Source organism: Salmo trutta, unplaced genomic scaffold (assembly GCF_901001165.1).
Source record: "Salmo trutta unplaced genomic scaffold, fSalTru1.1, whole genome shotgun sequence".
Lineage (NCBI taxonomy): Eukaryota > Metazoa > Chordata > Actinopteri > Salmoniformes > Salmonidae > Salmo > Salmo trutta.
In genome coordinates this window covers 2,248,412-2,269,925 of record NW_021822941.1, presented here as the reverse complement: position 1 = coordinate 2,269,925, position 21,514 = coordinate 2,248,412, and the positions used below count along the sequence as shown (strand labels likewise).

Sequence of the window (21,514 nt, the reverse complement as noted above, 5' to 3'; positions counted from 1 at the left end):
AAATTATAGGCAATTAGCAAGACACCCCCAATAAAGGAGTGGTTCTGCAGGTGGGGACCAAAGACCACTTCTCAGTTCCTATGCTTCCAGGCTGATGTTTTGGTCACTTTTGAATGCTGGCAGTGCTTTCACTCTAGTGGTAGCATGAGACGGAGTCTACAACCCACACAAGTGGCTCAGGTAGTGCAGCTCATCCAGGATGTCACATCAATGTGCTCGCCAGAGGTAGCCTGACTGCCATTAGGTACCGAGATGAGATCCTCAGACCCCTTGTGAGACCATATGCTGGTGCGGTTGGCCCTGGGTTCCTCCTAATGCAAGACAATGCTAGACCTCATGTGGCTGGAGTGTGTCAGCAGTTCCTGCAAGAGGAAGGCATTGATGCTATGGCCCGCCCGTTCCCCAGACCTGAATGCAATTGAGCACATCTGGGACATCATGTCTCGCTCCATCCACCAACGCCACGTTGCACCACAGACTGTCCAGGAGTTGGCGGATGCTTTAGTCCAGGTCTGGCAGGAGATCCCTCAGGAGACCATCCGCCACCTCATCAGGAGCATGCCCAGGCGTTGTAGGGAGGTCATACAGGCACGTGGAGGCCACACACACTACTGAGCCTCATTTTGACTTGTTTTAAGGACATTACATCAAAGTTGGATCAGCCTGTAGTGTGGTTTTCCACTTTAATTTTGAGTGTGACTCCAAATCCAGACCTCCATGGGTTGAAAAATTGGATTTCCATTGATTATTTTTGTGTGATTTTGTTGTCAGCACATTCAACTATGTAAAGAAAAAAGTATTTAATAAGATTATTTCTTTCATTTAGATCTAGGATGTGTTGTTTAAAACCTGTTACATCTAGGGGGCAGTATTTTCACGGCTGGATAAAAAACGTACCCGATTTAATCTGATTATTAGTCCTGCCCAGAAACTGGAATATGCATATAATTATTAGCTTTGGAGAGAAAACACTCCAAAGTTTCTGAAACTGTTTGAATGGTGTCTGTGAGTATAACAGAACTCCTATGGCAGGCAAAAACCTGAGATGCTTCTGTTCAGGAAGTACCCTGTCTGAACATTTCTTGCCCTTCTTGATTCTCTCTATCGTTTACAAAGGATCTCTGCTCTTACGTGACACTTGTCACGTCAACAATGGAGTCTCACAGCCCGGGAAAAACAGGAATGATGTCATTCAAAGCCCTGGCTGAAGCACACGAGAGCAAAAGCTGAGTGGTCAGTCAATGGACTAAGCCTTAGGCGCGTGACACGCCCCGCCCCCGGCTTTTGGTTTTTTCCTCAGTTTACAGACAGGCAGATTCCCGGTCGGAATATTATCGCTTCTCTACGAGATAAATTGCATAAATATTGGTTTTAAACAGCGGTTGACATGCTTCGAAGTACGGTAATGGAATATTTCGAAATTTTTTGTCATATTTTGCGTCATGCTCGTGGCCGAGATTTAGCGTTGGGATAGTGTCTAGAACGCACGAACAAAACGTCGCTGTTTGGATATAACGATGGATTATTTGGGACCAAACCTACATTTGTTATTGAAGTAGAAGTCCTGGCAGTGTATTCTGATGAAGAACAAGCAAGGTAAGAACATTTTTCTTATAGGAAATGTGATTTTGGTGAAGGCTACACTGGGTGGGTGTCTAAATAGCTAGCCCTGTAACGCCGGGCTATGTACTTACATTATTGCAAAATGTGCTTCATCCGAAAAGCTATTTTAAAATCGGACATATCGAGTGCATAGAGGAGTTCTGTATCTATAATTCTTAAAATAATTGTTATGCTTTTTGTGAACGTTTATCGTGAGTAATTTAGTAAAATCACCGGAAGTGTTCGGTGGGAATGCTAGTTCTGAACGTCACATGCTAATGTAAAAAGCTGGTTTTTGATATAAATATGAACTTGATTGAACAGACATGCATGTATTGTATAACACAATGTCCTAGGTGTGTCATCTGATGAAGATCATCAAAGGTTAGTGCTGCATTTAGATATGGTTTGGGTTTATGTGACATGATATGCTAGCTTGAAAAATGGCTGTGTGATTATTCCTGGCTGGGTACTCTGCTGACATAATCTAATGTTTTGCTTTCGCTGTAAAGCCTTTTTGAAATCGGACAGTTTGGTTAGATAAAGGAGAGTCTTGTCTTTAAATAGCTGTAACATAGTCATATGTTTGAAAAGTGTAAGTTTTCGGATTTAGAGAAGTTTGAATTTCGCGCCCCGCCCATCATTGGATATTGGAGCAGACGTTCCGCTAGCGGAACGTGTAGATGTAAGAAGTTTTAAGTGTTCCCTTTATTTTTTTGAGCAGTGTATAATTTAATATATTTGCTTTCATCTATTTTTGTTTTCTCAATCGTTCAGTTCCATAGGTCAGGGTCAAGCTGAGCTGGGCCAATAGTGGAAGACGTTACTGGTTGACTATATTCAGTTGACTGTATGTTACTATGTCAGCTCTATCTCTTTTGACACCTCCCTCCCTTTATCTCTCACCCTCCCCACCCCCTCCTCTCTCTCTCCCCACCCCTCCTCTCCTCCCTGTCCCTCTGCTCATCTCTCTCTCTTCCATCTCCCTCTCTCTCATTCTCTCATTCTCTCTTCCATCTCTCTCTCATTCTCTCTCTCTCTTCCATCTCCCTCTCTCTCATTCTCTCTTCCATCTCTCTCTCTTCCATCTCCCTCTCTCTCATTCTCTCTTCCATCTCTCTCTCATTCTCTCTCTCTCTCTTCCTGACATATAGTGTTGAGGACCTGTTGATCTTGACTCAGATCACAGACCTCTAGCTTCTACACCCCTCCCTTCTCCTACTCTAACATAACACCAATATAATATTTAATATATACTCTCATTCATTTACATAGAGACAGATACAATCAATCATTGGCACACTGACTATACAACCGTCAGATGCATGACACCATCACCAATGTCCCTCTAACTTTTTACTGGACTGAGCAGATTTCAGGTGTGCTGAGCGCAAACTTGAACATTGTGAAAATTCTGTGCAACTTCCAGTGTGCGTTTACTGTGAACACTGAGGCTGTACCCCCTTTAAGGTACAGTTAACAGTGGACAAGTAGGCTACTGTGGCTATTTGATCATAATGTAGATCTACCAGAGTGACCTACCATCAAAAACAATGGAGAAAATGCTTCCCATAACATTTTAACATGGAAACAGTTGTTCTATCATTCAGCCTACAGTAGCAGCTAATGTGTGGTGTTTAATATAGGCCTACAATCCATGAGACTTCTGAAAGAAACATGCAGGGCTTGACATTAACTTGTTTATCCACTTCTCCTTCAGGCAAGTAGGTGACTGAAAATGCTGTTGTGTTTGATGCAAGCTTACGCAAGTGTCCCAAAATACAACACTGTCCCTTTAAGACAATGTTCTACTGCATGTAGGTCTACTGCAGCTCTGATTGGTTCTGCAGCACCGGTCTGTGTAGAGTCGGGATGAGTCGTGTTGATGTAATAGAATCCTACTCCGATGTGTTCTGTCTACAACATCTCTTACATAGTTGCTTTAGTTTCTGTATGTTGCAGTGAAAGTGGATAATATTCCATTGATCACATTTACCACAGTAAAGGGACACGTTGATGGTGTTAACAGGGGAAACTCTAGAACAGTGGTCACCAACCTTTGAGTCAAAATGCAAGCCGAGATTTACCAATCAGCTTTTCTTTTTAACATGACTTGAAAAACGTAACATTAACCAATTAAAAACAGTACTGTAGCAATGAGTTTTGTGCAGTAAACTACAGGCCCAATACATTATCACCGTCTGACGGAGAAGTCAGTCACTGGCCGCGGACAGCATTTGGTAAACTAACACACCTCCTCCCTGCTCCGTTTTCAGCTCCGTTAGCAATATGTCGACACAGTTCATTTAGCATCTCAGTTCATAAAATACACACATTATTATTACCTTCCTTCAGTAACAATATGGTATAAGGAATAGGCAGACAAGCATTCATGTTTGATTCATGTGATGTTTATTGTACTGATCAATGTTGTGGAATAGCGCTGTTTGATTGTTTCTGTTCCTCTCCGTCTCTGTAACTTCCGGGTTTGCGAGCTTCTTCTTCTATGGTATAATTACGTTCTCAACAATTATATGTGCATTCCGCCACCTACTGTTCAGGTGGATAATACGTCTGCAAAAAGGATAAACATTTAATCATATAAATAAAATAACAAATTCCATACAAACTATCATGTTAATTAAAGTAAATCAGCCTGCTTTTCTATTTTAATCAGGTCCCTACACAGGCTCAGAGGGATCCTGTGATGGAGGGACATTTCCTGGTGACAGTAGTCCTTGAAGTGCTTCTGACATAAGTCTTGGAGGCCCAAAAATGTCTCGGCTGCAGTTATAATAATGTGCAGTACAATGAATAACTGTGGCTGTAAATGCTACAAAATCCACCTTCTCCACAATAAGTGTATCCAGATCACTTGATTGACGTATAACATTTACAACTGGTTGTGGTGTATTCACCTCCATATCTTCTTCAGAACTGTGGCCTCTTTTACATTTACATTTACATTTACATTTAAGTCATTTAGCAGACGCTCTTATCCAGAGCGACTTACAAATTGGTGGATTCACCTTATGATATCCAGTGGAACAGCCACTTTACAATAGTACATCTTCCCTTCAACTCTATTCACCACCTCCACATAGGAGACTTGCTGTACAGCCCTGATCCTTGACTCCTCAACCTCTTTCACCCTAACAGGGCATTCTGGGAATTCAGAAATATGATCCCTACCACAGTTATAACATTTTACATTCACAGACTCTTCTAGAACATATTCCTTCAGTCTGAAAACATTTGACACAGACAAACTTCTTTCACTTTTTACACGAACGTTCTTATAGCGTATCTTATATATCCCAACTTTACATAGGCTGGTAAATACTCATCAAACACCAATAATACAGATAAACTCTGCTCCTTTTCCCCCATTCTCCATAGGGGTCAATAATACAGATAAACAGCTACATTCTCCATAGGGGTCAATAATACAGATAAACAGCTACCTTCTCCATAGGGTCAATATTACAGATAAACAGCTATATTCCCCATAGGGTCAATAATACAGATAAACAGCTACATTCTCCATAGGGGTCAATAATACAGATAAACAGCTACATTCTCCATAGGGTCAATAATACAGATAAACAGCTACATTCTCCATAGGGTCAAGAATACAGATAAACAGCTACATTCTCCATAGGGGTCAATAATACAGATAAACAGCTACAGTCTCCATAGGGGTCAATAATACAGATAAACAGCTACATACTCCATAGGGTTCAATAATACAGATAAACAGCTACATTCTCCATAGGGGTCAATAATACAGATAAACAGCTACATTCTCCATAGGGTCAATAATACAGATAAACAGCTACATTCTCCATAGGGGTCAATAATACAGATACAATTTGCTCCTTTTTCCCCATTCTCCATAGGGGTCAAGAGACGTGCATTAACTACTCCTGGAAAGTCTCAGATATTGATCATCAATGTCCAACGGGACGCCAGAGAAACACCTTTTACCGGTGGCTGCTCCGAGTATCAAACTGTTCACTTCATGTGTCGATAAATTCACGAGCCACAATGCAAGTTCCTTTTGCTATTTATATACACACCATATCAACACCATACCACTCCTGGTTACTATGACTACACCATATCAAGACCATACCACTCCTGGTTACTATGACTACGCCATATCAACACCATACCACTCCTGGTTACTATGACTACACCATATCAACACCATACCACTCCTGGTTACTATGACTACACCATATCAAAAACCATACCACTCCTGGTAACTATGACTACACCATATCAACACCATACCACTCCTGGTTACTATGACTACACCATATCAACACCTGGTTAATATGACTACACCATATCAACACCATACCACTCCTGTTTACTATGACTATGTAACAGTGTAGGTTCCGTCCCTCTCTTCGCCCCAACCCGGGCTCGAACCAGGGACCCTCTGCACACATCAACAACTGACACAAACGAAGCAACGTTACCCGTCGCGCCACAAAAGCCACGGACCTTGCAACGCAAGGGGAAACCCTACTTCAAGTCTCAGAGCGAGTGACGTCACTGATTGAAATGCTATTAGCGCGCACCACCGCTAACTAACTAGCCATTTCTCATCGGTTACACTTACACCATATCAACACTATACCACTCCTGGTAACTATGACTACACCATATCAACACTATACCACTCCTGGTAACTATGACTACACCATATAAACACTATACCACTCCTGGTAACTATGACTACACCATATCAACAGCATACCACTCCTGGTAACTATGACTACACCATATCAACACCATACCACTCTTGGTTACTATGACAACACCATATCAACACCATACCACTCCTGGTCACTATGACTACACCATATCAACACCATACCACTCCTGGTTAGTATGACTACACCATATCAACACCATACCACTCCTGGTTACTATGACTACACCATATCAACACCATACCACTCCTGGTTACTATGACTACACCATATCAACACCATACCACTCCTGGTTACTATGACTACACCATATCAACACCATACCACTCCTGGTTACTATGCCTACACCATATCAACACCATACCACTCCTGGTTACTATGACTACACGATATCAACAACATACCACTCCTGGTTACTATGACTACACCATATCAACACCATACCACTCTTGGTTACTATGACAACACCATATCAACACCATACCACTCCTGGTTACTTTGACTACACCATATCAACACCATACCACTCCTGGTTACTATGACTACACCATATCAACACCATACCACCCCTGATTACTATGACTACACGATATCAACAACATACCACTCCTGGTTACTATGACTAGACCATATCAACACCATACCACTCCTGGTTACTATGACTACACCATATCAACACCATACCACTCCTGGTTACTATGACTACACCATATCAACACCATACCACTCCTGGTTACTATGACTACACAATATCAACACCATACCACTCCTGGTTACTATGACTGCACCATATCAACACCATACCACTCCTGGTTACTATGACTACACCATATCAACACCATACCACTCCTGGTTACTATGACTACACCATATCAACACCATACCACTCCTGGTTACTATGACTACACCATATCAACACCATACCACTCCTGGTTACTATGACTACACCATATCAACACCATACCACTCCTGGTTACTATGACTGCGTCCACAATTCCCAACACCTTCTTCACCATCCTCCTGACTTCAACAGGGTTTCCCAACTAAACATCCATATCCAACGAAGAACGTTCTCCAACAAGCAACGATTCATCAGACTAATTTTACATAACATTTTAGTCCTTTTTGTTCCATTCATGGACTTCACTGTTGTCCTCTCATCTTTCTCGCTAACTGTACTCGATGTACTTTCTACTTCAAACAACATTTCTGCTTCTGTCATCGCACGGTCCTCCTCTCCCTTTTCCACACCAAGGACCAGAGCTCCCACAGTCAGGCTGGCTTTGTAGTGCCTGTCCAGAATTGCACGTTCATGTGAATGGCTGTATTGGAAGACACCATGTTAGTAGTGATGGGTTTATGCAAATGTCTTATATTGTGCTATATAGTATTATGATAAACTGATTGCAAATGTTCAATTAAGATAATTAATGATATGCTTAGCTGAGTGGAAAATGTAGTCTTTCATGTTTGTAATGGGTTTAATTTATGAGTTTTGTATGTTCTGTTGGGAGGGGGCTTCCCCTACAAAAGGGAAAGGGGGATACCTAGTCAGTACAACTGAATGCATTCAACTGAAATGTGTCTTCTGCATTTAACCCAACCCCTCTGAATCAGAGAGGTGCGGAGCCCCTTCGGCGCCCGGGGAACAGTGGGGAGCCTCTCAGTTCAAGGGGGAACCTTTTTCATTGAGCTGTTGATGGGGAAGCACTGTTTAGCTGTCCCCATAATGTATACTTTAGTGGCAGTACAGTTTTCTTTCTGAATCAGTATGTAAATAAACATCCTGCAGCGAAGTGTGTTTGAGGCTCCACCATAGTTTTATTAGGTAGTTTCAGTTTAATACAGGCTGAAGTTTCAGTAAAGGTTGTCCAGTTTAGCCTTCTGACCTACTCTACACAACACACCACATATTAGCTTAGCTTGAATTACTCTGCCAATACATTGTTCAGGACATATTTTAAAGTTGAGGTAGGCTATATGATTACACCGGTAATAGTTGTATTACTTGTGAGGCACAGCTGAGGGAGCATACATTTAAATAATTAGCTTTTTATTTTACAGGGCTGATGGTGCCTGCATCTGATGGCAGCAATGTCCACATGGCAGTAGACCTACTCCTGAATGTCCACATGACAGTAGACCTACTCCTGAATGTCCACATGGCAGTAGACCTACTCCTGAATGTCCACATGGCAGTAGACCTACTCCTGAATGTCCACATGGCAGTAGACCTACTCCTGAATGTCCACATGGCAGTAGACCTACTCCTGAATGTCCACATGGCAGTAGACCTACTCCTGAATGTCCACATGGCAGTAGACCTACTCCTGAATGTCCACATGGCAGTAGACCTACTCCTGAATGTCCACATGGCAGTAGACCTACTCCTGAATGTCCACATGGCAGTAGACCTACTCCTGAATGTCCACATGGCAGTAGACCTACTCCTGAATGTCCACATGGCAGTAGACCTACTCCTGAATGTCCACATGGCAGTAGACCTACTCCTGAATGTCCACATGGCAGTAGACCTACTCCTGAATGTTCAAACAAGCAGTTTGGGGGAAAACAGTGTTCTAAAATGCACAGGGCACATGGAAGAGGTTTCATGGACAGAGATGGAAATATCAGTTAGAAAGAGGAATGTTTAAAGATACAACAACTATCATGTGTTGATAATATGATTATTTAGGATAATGTCTTTGGCTGACAGATAATGTAATATTTTTTAAAGAAAACCAATGGAACAGGAGATCTCATAATGAGGAAGTCTTTATAAAATAATTACCTCAACGTTTCTATGGTGGGATTTTGTCAACAGGCTACTTTGAAGCAAGGTAAGACATGCCTCATAATACAGTATGAAGTAAAACGTCCAGGTTTCAAAACATTAAGGAACAGAAACAATATAGAGATGGTAATGACAGACCTGTCTTCTGGTAGATGGAAAGGCTTTCTCTAAAACCTGCTCTATTCAATGTTAAACAGCTACAAAGTAGTCTATACCTACCTGTCAGAATGATATCATGATTATTTGCATCAATCCAGTGGCCATTTCTTCTGCAAACTCCATTCCACCCTGCTAATCAACCAACAGTGTTTGGTGCCTGTATACTTGAATTAAAGGGGAACTACTCTCAAAAATAATAAAAAATTAACGTTTCTTATATTCTTCCCAGACCTCAAATGTGGTCTCCTGATGTGGTTTAAGCATTGTTATGGACAGAACATACAATTGTATTGTTTATCTGTTTACATTATTACTTTTTTAAAAGATTTGAAACCTGTGAATTTCTGACTCAGTTTCTCGGTTTCAATAAAAAGTATACTATTATCCTACTGAACAGTACAGCTTGGGTTGGTCTACTATTATCCTACTGACCAGTACAGCTTGGGTTGGTCTACTATTATCCTACTGACCAGTACAGCTTGGGTTGGACTACTATTATCCTACTGAACAGTACAGCTTGGGTTGGTCTACTATTATCCTACTGAACAGTACAGCTTGGGTTGGTCTACTATTATCCTACTGAACAGTACAGCTTGGGTTGGTCTACTATTATCCTACTGAACAGTACAGCTTGGGTTGGTCTACTATTATCCTACTGAACAGTACAGCTTGGGTTGGTCTACTATTATCCTACTGAACAGTACAGCTTGGGTTGGTCTACTATTATCCTACTGAACAGTACAGCTTGGGTTGGTCTACTATTATCCTACTGACCAGTACAGCTTGGTTTGGTCTACTATTATCCTACTGAACAGTACAGCTTGGGTTGGTCTACTATTATCCTACTGAACAGTACAGCTTGGGTTGGTCTACTATTATCCTACTGAACAGTACAGCTTGGGTTGGTCTACTATTATCCTACTGAACAGTACAGCTTGGGTTGATCTACTATTATCCTACTGAACAGTACAGCTTGGGTTGGTCTACTATTATCCTACTGACCAGTACAGCTTGGGTTGGTCTACTATTATCCTACTGAACAGTACAGCTTGGGTTGGTCTACTATTATCCTACTGAACAGTACAGCTTGGGTTGGTCTACTATTATCCTACTGAACAGTACAGCTTGGGTTGGTCTACTATTATCCTACTGAACAGTACAGCTTGGGTTGGTCTACTATTATCCTACTGACCAGTACAGCTTGGGTTGATCTACTATTATCCTACTGACCAGTACAGCTTGGGTTGATCTACTATTATCCTACTGAACAGTACATCTTGGGTTGGTCTACTATTATCCTACTGAACAGAACAGCTTGGGTTGGTCTGACTGTTAAAGATCAATATGGGATTTATAATTTTAGGTAATTCAGAGTGTATGTCACTGTGTCTCATGCTGTTCACACAGGGGGCCTTTCCTTCACTGGGCCGTTTGGAAAATGTTTTACTAAATTAGAGTACTGTATACCCACTTCTCCAGGCACCACTACACCACTGGCCGACACAACAGCTTTCAACATACCAGTATTTAGTTTGGAAACTTTCTAAAGAAATGCTGGTATAAATAATACAATATTAAAATACATCAAATTATCAATTTATTTGTTTCTAAAGTGGTTGCACTGCTGTGACAAACAGTTGTACTGCACTACAGTGCTAAAATAATTGATATTCTTAAAGTTGATCTTGTTTTTGCAGGGGGACTCTTATTTAGAAGAAAATAATCTGATGTTGTGCTGCCTGCATATTATCCTGCTGCTTGCAGAATGATAATATAGGCTTTTAACCTCGAATATGTGTACGGTGTGCTGCGAGGTACAAACTTCAGAGATCTCTACAGAGAGCCAGATCAATAAGAGGTTCTTTCCACAAGGGGGCGACAAACGCCAGTTAATATTCCAGAATAGAGCACCACAGAATTTATAGGCTCCCTTTGCCTGGTGGTCAATGTGGAGATCCTCCGTCCTGGGCCAGGGGTGCGTCCCAAAAGTATTTACTGCTTCCTGAAGTGTACACTCCTTCACTACTCCCCATAAAGTGTAAAAGCATTGGATTGGTGAAGGCATAGGTTATAGCATGAGTTTCCATACTAATCAATTCCTGTCAAATCCTGTCCATGAAGGGAAGAGAACAAGTGCACACTTTGGGAGGAAGGAGAGATTATTGGGGCACAGCCCAGGTATGCAGACGTTTCCCCAGCCCAGTACCACTTCAACACATACCAATCAATCAATATATCATCAAATGCTTTATGATTAGCCAATTTTACTTCAGGCGTTTCAGTGGTGGTCTGGAACAAAATCCTGCAAGGCCTGTATCTCTCCAGGGTTGGTGGGTCACTGTATCTCTCCAGGGTTGGTGGGTGACTGTATCTCTCCAGGGTTGGTGGGTGACTGCATCTCTCCAGGGTTGGTGGGTGACTGTATCTCTCCAGGGTTGGTGGGTGACTGTATCTCTCCAGGGTTGGTGGGTGACTGTATCTCTCCAGGGTTGGTGGGTGACTGTATCTCTCCAGGGTTGGTGGGTGACTGTATCTCTCCAGGGTTGGTGGGTGACTGTATCTCTGCAGGGTTGGTGGGTGACTGTATCTCTCCAGGGTTGGTGGGTGACTGTATCTCTCCAGGGTTGGTGGGTGACTGTATCTCTCCAGGGTTGGTGGGTGACTGTATCTCTCCAGGGTTGGTGGGTGACTGTATCTCTCCAGGGTTGGTGGGTGACTGTATCTCTCCAGGGTTGGTGGGTGACTTCTGGACCCTGACCAGACATGGAGTAGTTGGCTCTGCATTTACACTCACAGCAAACCCACCTATCACCACACACACACACACACACACACACACACACACACACACACACACACACACACACACACACACACACACACACACACACACACACACACACACACACCAGGACTACAATACATCATAGTCTATGGAGGATAAATAACTACACACCAGGACAACAATACATCATAGTCTATGGAGGATAAATAACTACACACCAGGACAACAATACATCATAGTCTATGGAGGATAAATAACTACACACCAGGACAACAATACATCATAGTCTATGTGGAGGATAAATAACTACACACCAGGACAACAATACATCATAGTCTATGGAGGATAAATAACTACACACCAGGACAACAATACATCACAGTCTATGGAGGATAAATAACTACACACCAGGACAACAATACATCATAGTCTATGGAGGATAAATAACTACACACCAGGACAACAATACATCATAGTCTATGGTGGATAAATAACTACACACCAGGACAACAATACATCATAGTCTATGGAGGATAAATAACTACACACCAGGACAACAATACATCATAGTCTATGGAGGATAAATAACTACACACCAGGACAACAATACATCATAGTCTATGTGGAGGATATATAACTACACACCAGGACAACAATACATCATAGTCTATGGAGGATAAATAACTACACACCAGGACAACAATACATCATAGTCTATGGAGGATAAATAACTACACACCAGGACAACAATACATCATAGTCTATGGTGGATAAATAACTACACACCAGGACAACAATACATCATAGTCTATGGAGGATAAATAACTACACACCAGGACAACAATACATCATAGTCTATGTGGAGGATAAATAACTACACACCAGGACAACAATACATCATAGTCTATGGAGGATAAATAACTACACACCAGGACAACAATACATCATAGTCTATGGAGGATAAATAACTACACACCAGGACAACAATACATCATAGTCTATGTGGATAAATAACTACACACCAGGACAACAATACATCATAGTCTATGTGGAGGATAAATAACTACACACCAGGACAACAATACATCATAGTCTATGTGGAGGATAAATAACTACACACCAGGACAACAATACATCATAGTCTATGTGGAGGATAAATAACTACACACCAGGACAACAATACATCATAGTCTATGGAGGATAATTAACTACACACCAGGACAACAATACATCATAGTCTATGTGGAGGATAAATAACTACACACCAGGACAACAATGCATCATAGTCTATGGAGGATAAATAACTACACACCAGGACAACAATACATCATAGTCTATGGAGGATAAATAACTACACACCAGGACAACAATACATCATAGTCTATGTGGAGGATAAATAACTACACACCAGGACAACAATACATCATAGTCTATGTGGAGGATAAATAACTACACACCAGGACAACAATACATCATAGTCTATGGAGGATAATTAACTACACACCAGGACAACAATACATCATAGTCTATGTGGAGGATAAATAACTACACACCAGGACAACAATGCATCATAGTCTATGGAGGATAAATAACTACACACCAGGACAACAATACATCATAGTCTATGGAGGATAAATAACTACACACCAGGACAACAATACATGATAGTCTATGTGGATAAATAACTACACACCAGGACAACAATACATCATAGTCTATGGAGGATAAATAACTACACACCAGGACAACAATACATCATAGTCTATGGAGGATAAATAACTACACACCAGGACAACAATACATCATAGTCTATGGAGGATAAATAACTACACACCAGGACAACAATACATCATAGTCTATGGAGGATAAATAACTACACACCAGGACAACAATACATCATAGTCTATGGAGGATAAATAACTACACACCAGGACAACAATACATCATAGTCTATGGAGGATAAATAACTACACACCAGGACAACAATACATCATAGTCTATGGAGGATAAATAACTACACACCAGGACAACAATACATCATAGTCTATGTGGAGGATAAATAACTACACACCAGGACAACAATACATCATAGTCTATGTGGAGGATAAATAACTACACACCAGGACAACAATACATCATAGTCTATGGAGGATAATTAACTACACACCAGGACAACAATACATCATAGTCTATGTGGAGGATAAATAACTACACACCAGGACAACAATGCATCATAGTCTATGGAGGATAAATAACTACACACCAGGACAACAATACATCATAGTCTATGGAGGATAAATAACTACACATCAGGACAACAATACATCATAGTCTATGTGGAGGATAAATAACTACATTGATGTCTTCTCTCTCTCTGTTTGTAGTTTCTCACTGTTTGAATTAGCAGGTGATATTATTAGCCCCTCATCTGTGTGTGTGTGAGAGAGAGAGACAGACAGACAGAGCAAGAGACACAGAGAGAGACAGACAGAAGAGTCCCCTAAGCAAGCTGGACCTGGGGCTCTGTTCACAAACAGACCCCACCGAGTCCCAGGACAGCAAACATATTAGACCAAACCAAATCATGAGAAAACAAAAAGAATTAACAAAAAAACAGAGCAAACTAGAATGTTATTTAGCCCTAAACAGAGACTACACAGTGGCAGAACACCTGACCACAGTGACTGACCCAAACTTAAGGAAAGCTTTGACTACGTACAGACTCAGTGAGCATAGCTTTGCTATTGAGAAAGGCCGCCATAGGCAGACCTCAAATCAAATCAAAGTGTATTAGTTACAAGCCCCTAATCAACAATGCAGTTTAAAAAAATATGGATAAGAATAAGAAATGAAAGTAACAAGTAATTAAAGAGCAGCAGTAAAATAACAATAGCAAGACTATATACAGGTGGTACCTGTCTCTCAGGAGAAGACAGGCTATGAGCACACAGCCCACAAAATGAGGTGGAAACTGAGATGCACTTCCTAACCTCCAGCCAAATGTATGACCAGTTCATTCATACTGTATGTTGTAGTCTGTCCAAGAGGAGAATCACACAAGACTGACAGCCTGTAAGTTTATTAAAAGCATTCAGTTGATTACATGGCAGTTTAGAGAGCAACATCATAATCAATAATCTACTTCATAATCAATACCATAACATTTATAATCAATAACATCATTATCTATATACTACTAACAACATCATAACAATAATCTACATCATAATCAATAATCAATATCATAACATTTATAATCAATAACATCATTATCTATATACTACTAACAACATCATAACAATAATCTACATCATAATCAATATCATAACATTTATAATCAATAACATCATTATCTATATACTACTAACAACATAACAATAATCTACATCATAATCAATAATCAATATCATCATTATCTATATACTACTAACAACATCATAACAATAATCTACAGTATAATCAATATAACATTTATAATCAACAACATCATGACAGGTAAACATCAACAACAAAACCCTTTATTAAAACATCTTTCAAAATACAAAGAATGACCAGATGATTATAATAATACATGAACTAATAATGGAAACACTTCAAGATAAAGAATCTAAGAGACACTAAATAAGATAAAGAATCTAAGAGACACCAAATAAGATAAAGAATCTAAGAGACACTAAATGAGAAAAAGACATGAAGACAAAAGCAAAAACCAATTTATTCTGGAACACAAAACAGACGTAATTGAGCTACTCTTAAAATAATCTAAACCCCATGTTACCCCAAACCCCATGTTACCCAGAACCCCAATGTTACCCAGAACCCCAATGTTACCCAGAACCCCAATGTTACCCAGAACCCCAATGTTACCCAGAACCCCATGTTACCCAGAACCCCATGTTACCCAGAACCCCATGTTTCTCTGGTGGTAAAAACCAAACTAAAAGGAATAATGGTGGTTACAGTCACTCCTTTTAGATTTCTTCCAAGGTTCTAGAAAGATAAACTAATTCTGAACTTGTTATTAAAATTAGAACCACTTCAGGTTTGTCACCACATTTTAAACACCAGTCCACTGCTGACCATCCATTTAAAACACAAAACTGACCTAAGATCAGCATGTAGGGTCAGCTTCATTCTACTCCTACTCCGTCCCCTGGGCTGCTCTCTCCTCTCCCGGTCCAGCTTCAGCTCTGGAGCTCAGAGAGACCATCTCCATGGCATTGACATAAAGATCCATGCTGCTCACCCTGTTCACTCTCTTCTGCCTCCTGGTGGGCTAGGGAGACACAGCACCAACAGTCAGACAAATACTGGGTCTGTCTGTCTGTCTGTCTGTCTGTCTGTCTGTCTGTCTGTCTGTCTGTCTGTCTGTCTGTCTGTCTGTCTGTCTGTCTGTCTGTCTGTCATTTACTCTCTAGTATCTCCATTCTCTCTCCCTCCCTCTCCCCCTCACCCTCTCCCTCTAGTTTAAATGACTTGTAACGTCTGAGTAAATGTCTTTACCTTGTAGTACAGGTAGGAGGTGGTGTTGGCTGTCAGTAGGATCAGCAGCACTACAACGTGTCTGATGATGAAGGCTGGCAGAGGAGAGGCTGCAAACAGAAACACCTTTGATGAGGGGACTGATCATCATCAGATAGATCTGTGGGAAATCTGTCAATGACAAAGTTATAAGTCTGGTTCATGTTCAGTTACCTGTGATGGTGAGGGAGAGGAGCTCACTCTCAGAGGAGAAGTCATGAGAGAAAACATAATTGTCATAAACACATCTGTAGTTCCCTTGGTGGGAGTCATCTGCAGCAGGGAAGAGGAAGGCAGCAGAGTGATTGACAGCTGGCTGGGTCTGGGTTCTGTTGGAGCCGGTGAACGTGAGGAGGAAGGAGCCTCCTGGGTACTGTGGCTGAGTGGAGCAGGTGATGGTGAAGCTGTAGCCCCTGAACACCTCGGGCCCCTGGTGGCCCCTGGAGACCCCTCCCATTGAGTCAGTCAGGGAGATTTCAGGCTGGACTGTATCAATAAAAGAGAACAAGAAAAACCTCTTCAACTAGTTTCCTATAGATATGACAATAACATCAGCATGTAACAGTGCTAGCCACCCTCCCTCACAGGGCAACATGAGTAGTGGGCCTACAGTCACTGAGACAACATATGTTGATATCAGGCTTAAGCAGGACATCTGGAGCAAGAGGAGAGAAAAAGAAAACGTAGCTCCTCAACTACTTTCCTCATTTAGATATGACAATAACATGACATGTGACAATGGTAGTGAGTAGAGACGTTCACTGAGATAACACTCAAATACAAAAGCATTCTGGGATATTTAAGTTGTATTTGATTCCTACTTGACTGAGTGATCTATTTGTAAAGCAGACTGACAAGCTAAACAGTCATCATGAGAGGTGCAGAGGAAGTTGTATGAATGAAGGAAATCAGTTGAATATAATTATAATCCAGGAAGGAGATATAATACATGGACTAAAGTATGTGGAACTCAGCGGTTCGTTCTGTTCTGGGAGCTTGTGTTGTCTACCACTTCACGGTTGAGCTGTTGTTGCTCCTAGACTTCCAAGTTAAGTCACTGAGATCTTCAGTAAATCCAATCCAAGCTTGTGTTTTCAGCAATGGGTGTGGCTGAAATTGCAGAATCCACAAATGTCCACACACTTTTGGCCACATAGAGTATCTTATTATTACCTGAGCAGATCACTGTGAATCCAGGAAGGAGATAATATCTTCTCCAACACTCCCTCAGTGAAGACTCAGACCCAGAACAGATAATGTTATTCCCTCCAGTGGTGTTTCCAGGTAGAGCTGAAACAGTGGAGCCACAACCCAGCTGTCTACACACTACTGCAGCTACATACTCCTGGTTCAGGACAGCTCCCACAGTCCTCCACTCTCCCTGGTCGTACCGCTCCACTCCACCAGCACATCGACTGCCTCCTCCCACCAGCCTCACATCATCAGGCTCTGAGAAAAGAAAAGAGAGAGACAGTAATCTTACTATTTTCTCACTAAAACAAACCTATATTGTCTCTCATATTCTTCCCTCCAGGTGAGAAACAATGTTGATTGAGTGACAAACTGTTTCTTACCTGAGCAGGTGAGTCCAACAGCATTACCAGGTAGACAGGTGTTGTTTTCTCTGTCTGAGGTGTCACAGTCCAGGAGAAGGGACTCTTTGCCTTTACACTGGAACTCTTTATCCCAGGTCTGACCCTCACCTTCTCCATAGAGCCCCCCCTGTAGAGCTGCAGGAGCCCCACAGCCAAGCTCCCCACAGACTACCTCTGCATCCTGCCGGTCAAAGTCAGCTTCACACACTGAGGCCCAGGACTGATTGGACTTCACCTCCAGTCTCCCAGAGCAGAGACCAGCTCCATCCACAAGCCGCACAGACTCTGGAGAAAAAGACTTGGTTGAACATTCAATCAGTTTTGTTGATGACACTGTCAAGGACTAAACACAAATATGTTGGATAAAAGATTGTAGTTTGCTATGTTTGATACTGTAAGAGGTAGAAATGGGTTCTTAGTCACTCAGGATAGGGTTGGGAATAATGCAGGCAGGAGACAGGAATAAGTTCACTTCACTTTATAGAAAATAAACAGCTGGACATCCATCAGGCAGCTTCACTTCAGTACCATCTGAACTACAATGATCTGCCCATGAACATCTCCCATAAACCAATATGACAAACACAAATATAATGTTTAAATACATCTGACATCTCTCCCTCTATTTAAATGAAATAAAAACACATAAAACATGATACATGGTAATATTGTATAATGTATAAATAAATCTCTCAATATGACCAGTCTCTTACCTGAACAGGTCACATGATGATAATATCCACGATTACAGAAAACAGGTCCTCCTATGATGTCACACTGTCTAATAGAAGACTCATCTCCACTACATCTCAATAGTCTGACTCCTCTTCTATGTTCAACCAGAGGTCCTCTAGATTCAGCTACAGGATTCCCACAGTCCAGCTCTCTACACACAACCTTAACATCTCTCATGCTCCACCACCACCCAGTACATAGACCCAACCACTCTCCTCTGTAGAAGACTTCCACTGTACCAGAACAGGAAGTGGTCCCATCCACCAGTCTGACTGAGAGTTCAGCTGTAAACAGCAGAGAGGAAAACACAGTGGTGAGGACAGATGATGACAGTGATTCTGTTATTCTAACAGCAGTAGTGCTTTGTGGTTGACAAGTATTAGTAGTTCCATAAAACACTACTTGTTATTGGGGTTTAGAATGGTTTGTATGGACACATGAATTTCTCCATGTGGGATAATAAAGTTGACTAATATTGAACTGCTATAATCACTGTAGATTTATACTCTACCTACCTGGTGGACTGACGCTTTGAGCCTGGAGATCTGAGGAGAAAGAGAGAGACAGAGGAGAAAGAGAGAGAAAGAGACAGAGAGATAGAGAGAAACAAAGGAGAAAGGGAGGAGTCAGAGGAAGAGAGAGACAGAGGTTAAATGAACATCAACATGACCTTTCATGATGTGATGGGGAAGACAGGCTTATCGTTGGTATGGTGCAACAACACCCATGTCTACATACACTATATATACAAAAGTATGTGGACACCCCTTCAAATTAGTGGATTCTATTTCAGCCACTCCCCTTCCTGACAGATGTATAAATCAAGCACTCAGCCATGCAATCTCCATAGACAAACATTGGCAGTAGAATGGCCTTAATGAAGAGCTCAGTGACTTTCCCCTCTCTTCTCCACTTCTTCCTCTCCCCTCCCCCTCTTCACTTCTCTCCCTCTACTTTTCTCTTCAACCCATCTCTTCTCCTCTTATCCCCCCTTCTACTCTTCTCCTCTCCCCTCTCCAGTCCCTTCTTCTCCCCTCTCCTCCCCTCTCCTCTCTTCTCCACCCTCTCCATCTACTCTTCTCTTCTCCTCACCCCTCTCCTCTTCTCTCCTCTCCTCCTCTCTTCTCCTCACCCCTCTCCTCTTCTCTCCTCTCCTCCCCCTCTCCTAGTTTCTCTTCCCCCCTCTCTTCTCCTCCTCTCCATCTCTTCTCCCCTCTATAATCTTTTCACCCCTCTCTTCTCCTCCCCTCTCCTCATCTTCCAGTCACTCTTCTCCCTCTCTCCTCTCCTATTCTCCCAGTCTCTCTTCCCCCCTTCTCTTCTGCCCCTCTCCTCCCCCTCTTCACCCCCTATCCCCTTCTCCCCCTCTTCTCATCCTCTCCCTCTTTTCTCCTCTTCTCCTCCTCTTATGTCCCCTTTCCTCTTCTCTCACTCTCTTCTTCATCTCCCCCTCCCCATCTCTTCTCCCCCATCTCATCTTCTTCATCTCCCCCTCCCCATCTCTTCTCCCCCATCTCATCTTCTCCCCCATCTCATCTTCTCCCCCTCTCCTCTTCTCCCCCTCTCCTCTTCTCCCCCAGTTTCTCTTCTACCCCTCTATTCTCCTCTTCTGCCATTCTCTTCTCCTCTTACTCTTCTCACCTCAACATCGATCAAGTCCAATCAGGTCACCCAAAGAAAAGTAATCCAGAACTTTCTCTTGTAAAGAATTACAAATCTACCACTTTCATATGAACCCCTGGATACACAGCAGAACATCTACACTGAATCCATCCACCAAGCATCCTGATTTGTTTTAACCTTTAACCTTTTAGCGTCCCATCTGGCCAACATCCAGTGAAATTGCAGAGCACAAAATACAAATTACAGAAAGTCATAAACTTTCATGATGATACAAGTGTTATACATCAAAATAAAGATTAACTTCTTGTTAATCCAGCCGCTGTGTCAGATTTCAAAAAGGCTTTACGATGAAAGCACACCATGCAATTATCTGAGGACAGCGCACCGCATACAAAAGCATTCAAACAATTTCAAGCCAAGTAGAGGAGTAACGAAAGTCAGAAATAGCGATAAAATTAATAACTTACCTTTGATGAACTTCATCTGTTGGCGTGTTTTGTTCAGTAATCCACTGGCTCAAAGGCGGTTACAACAGTAGAATACATGCTAATAGTACCGGTAAAGTTCGTGGAAACGTCAAACAATGTTTAATTAATCCTCAGGTTGTCTATTGTCTTTATAATCGATAATATTTCAACCAGACAATAGCGTATTCAATACAAAGGAAAAAAAACGGAGGGCGCACTCCCGGTCGTGCGCGCAAAAAGCTCTGGTTCATTCGACCCACCTTCATGCAATGCTCTCATTCTTCTTCATTTCTCAGAATACAAGCCTGAAACAATGTCTAAAGACTGTTGACATCTAGTGGAAGCCATAGGAACTGCAATCTGGGTCTTATCCACTTATATGGTCGATAGGCTTTCAATGGAAAAACACTCACATCAAAAGAATCCCACTTCCTGGATGGATTTTCCTCAGGTTTTCGCCTGCCATATCAGTTCTGTTATACTCACAATGTTTTAATGAACCATTTTTA

The 21,514-nt window shown here is 41.7% G+C and overlaps 1 protein-coding gene across 1 annotated transcript in view; it reads right to left on the bottom strand.

Moving 5' to 3' along the window:
- Positions 1 to 21,036, bottom strand: part of LOC115187369 (deleted in malignant brain tumors 1 protein-like) — a 61,075-nt gene extending 40,039 nt beyond the window's left edge. The window contains 5 exon segments of the mRNA XM_029746437.1: positions 17,759 to 18,034; positions 18,160 to 18,465; positions 18,894 to 19,199; positions 19,431 to 19,460; positions 21,006 to 21,036. Of these exon segments, the coding sequence (XP_029602297.1) occupies positions 17,759 to 18,034; positions 18,160 to 18,465; positions 18,894 to 19,199; positions 19,431 to 19,460; positions 21,006 to 21,021 (934 nt within the window). The 5' untranslated portion in view covers positions 21,022 to 21,036.
- Between the last annotated feature and the right edge of the window lie 478 nt (positions 21,037 to 21,514).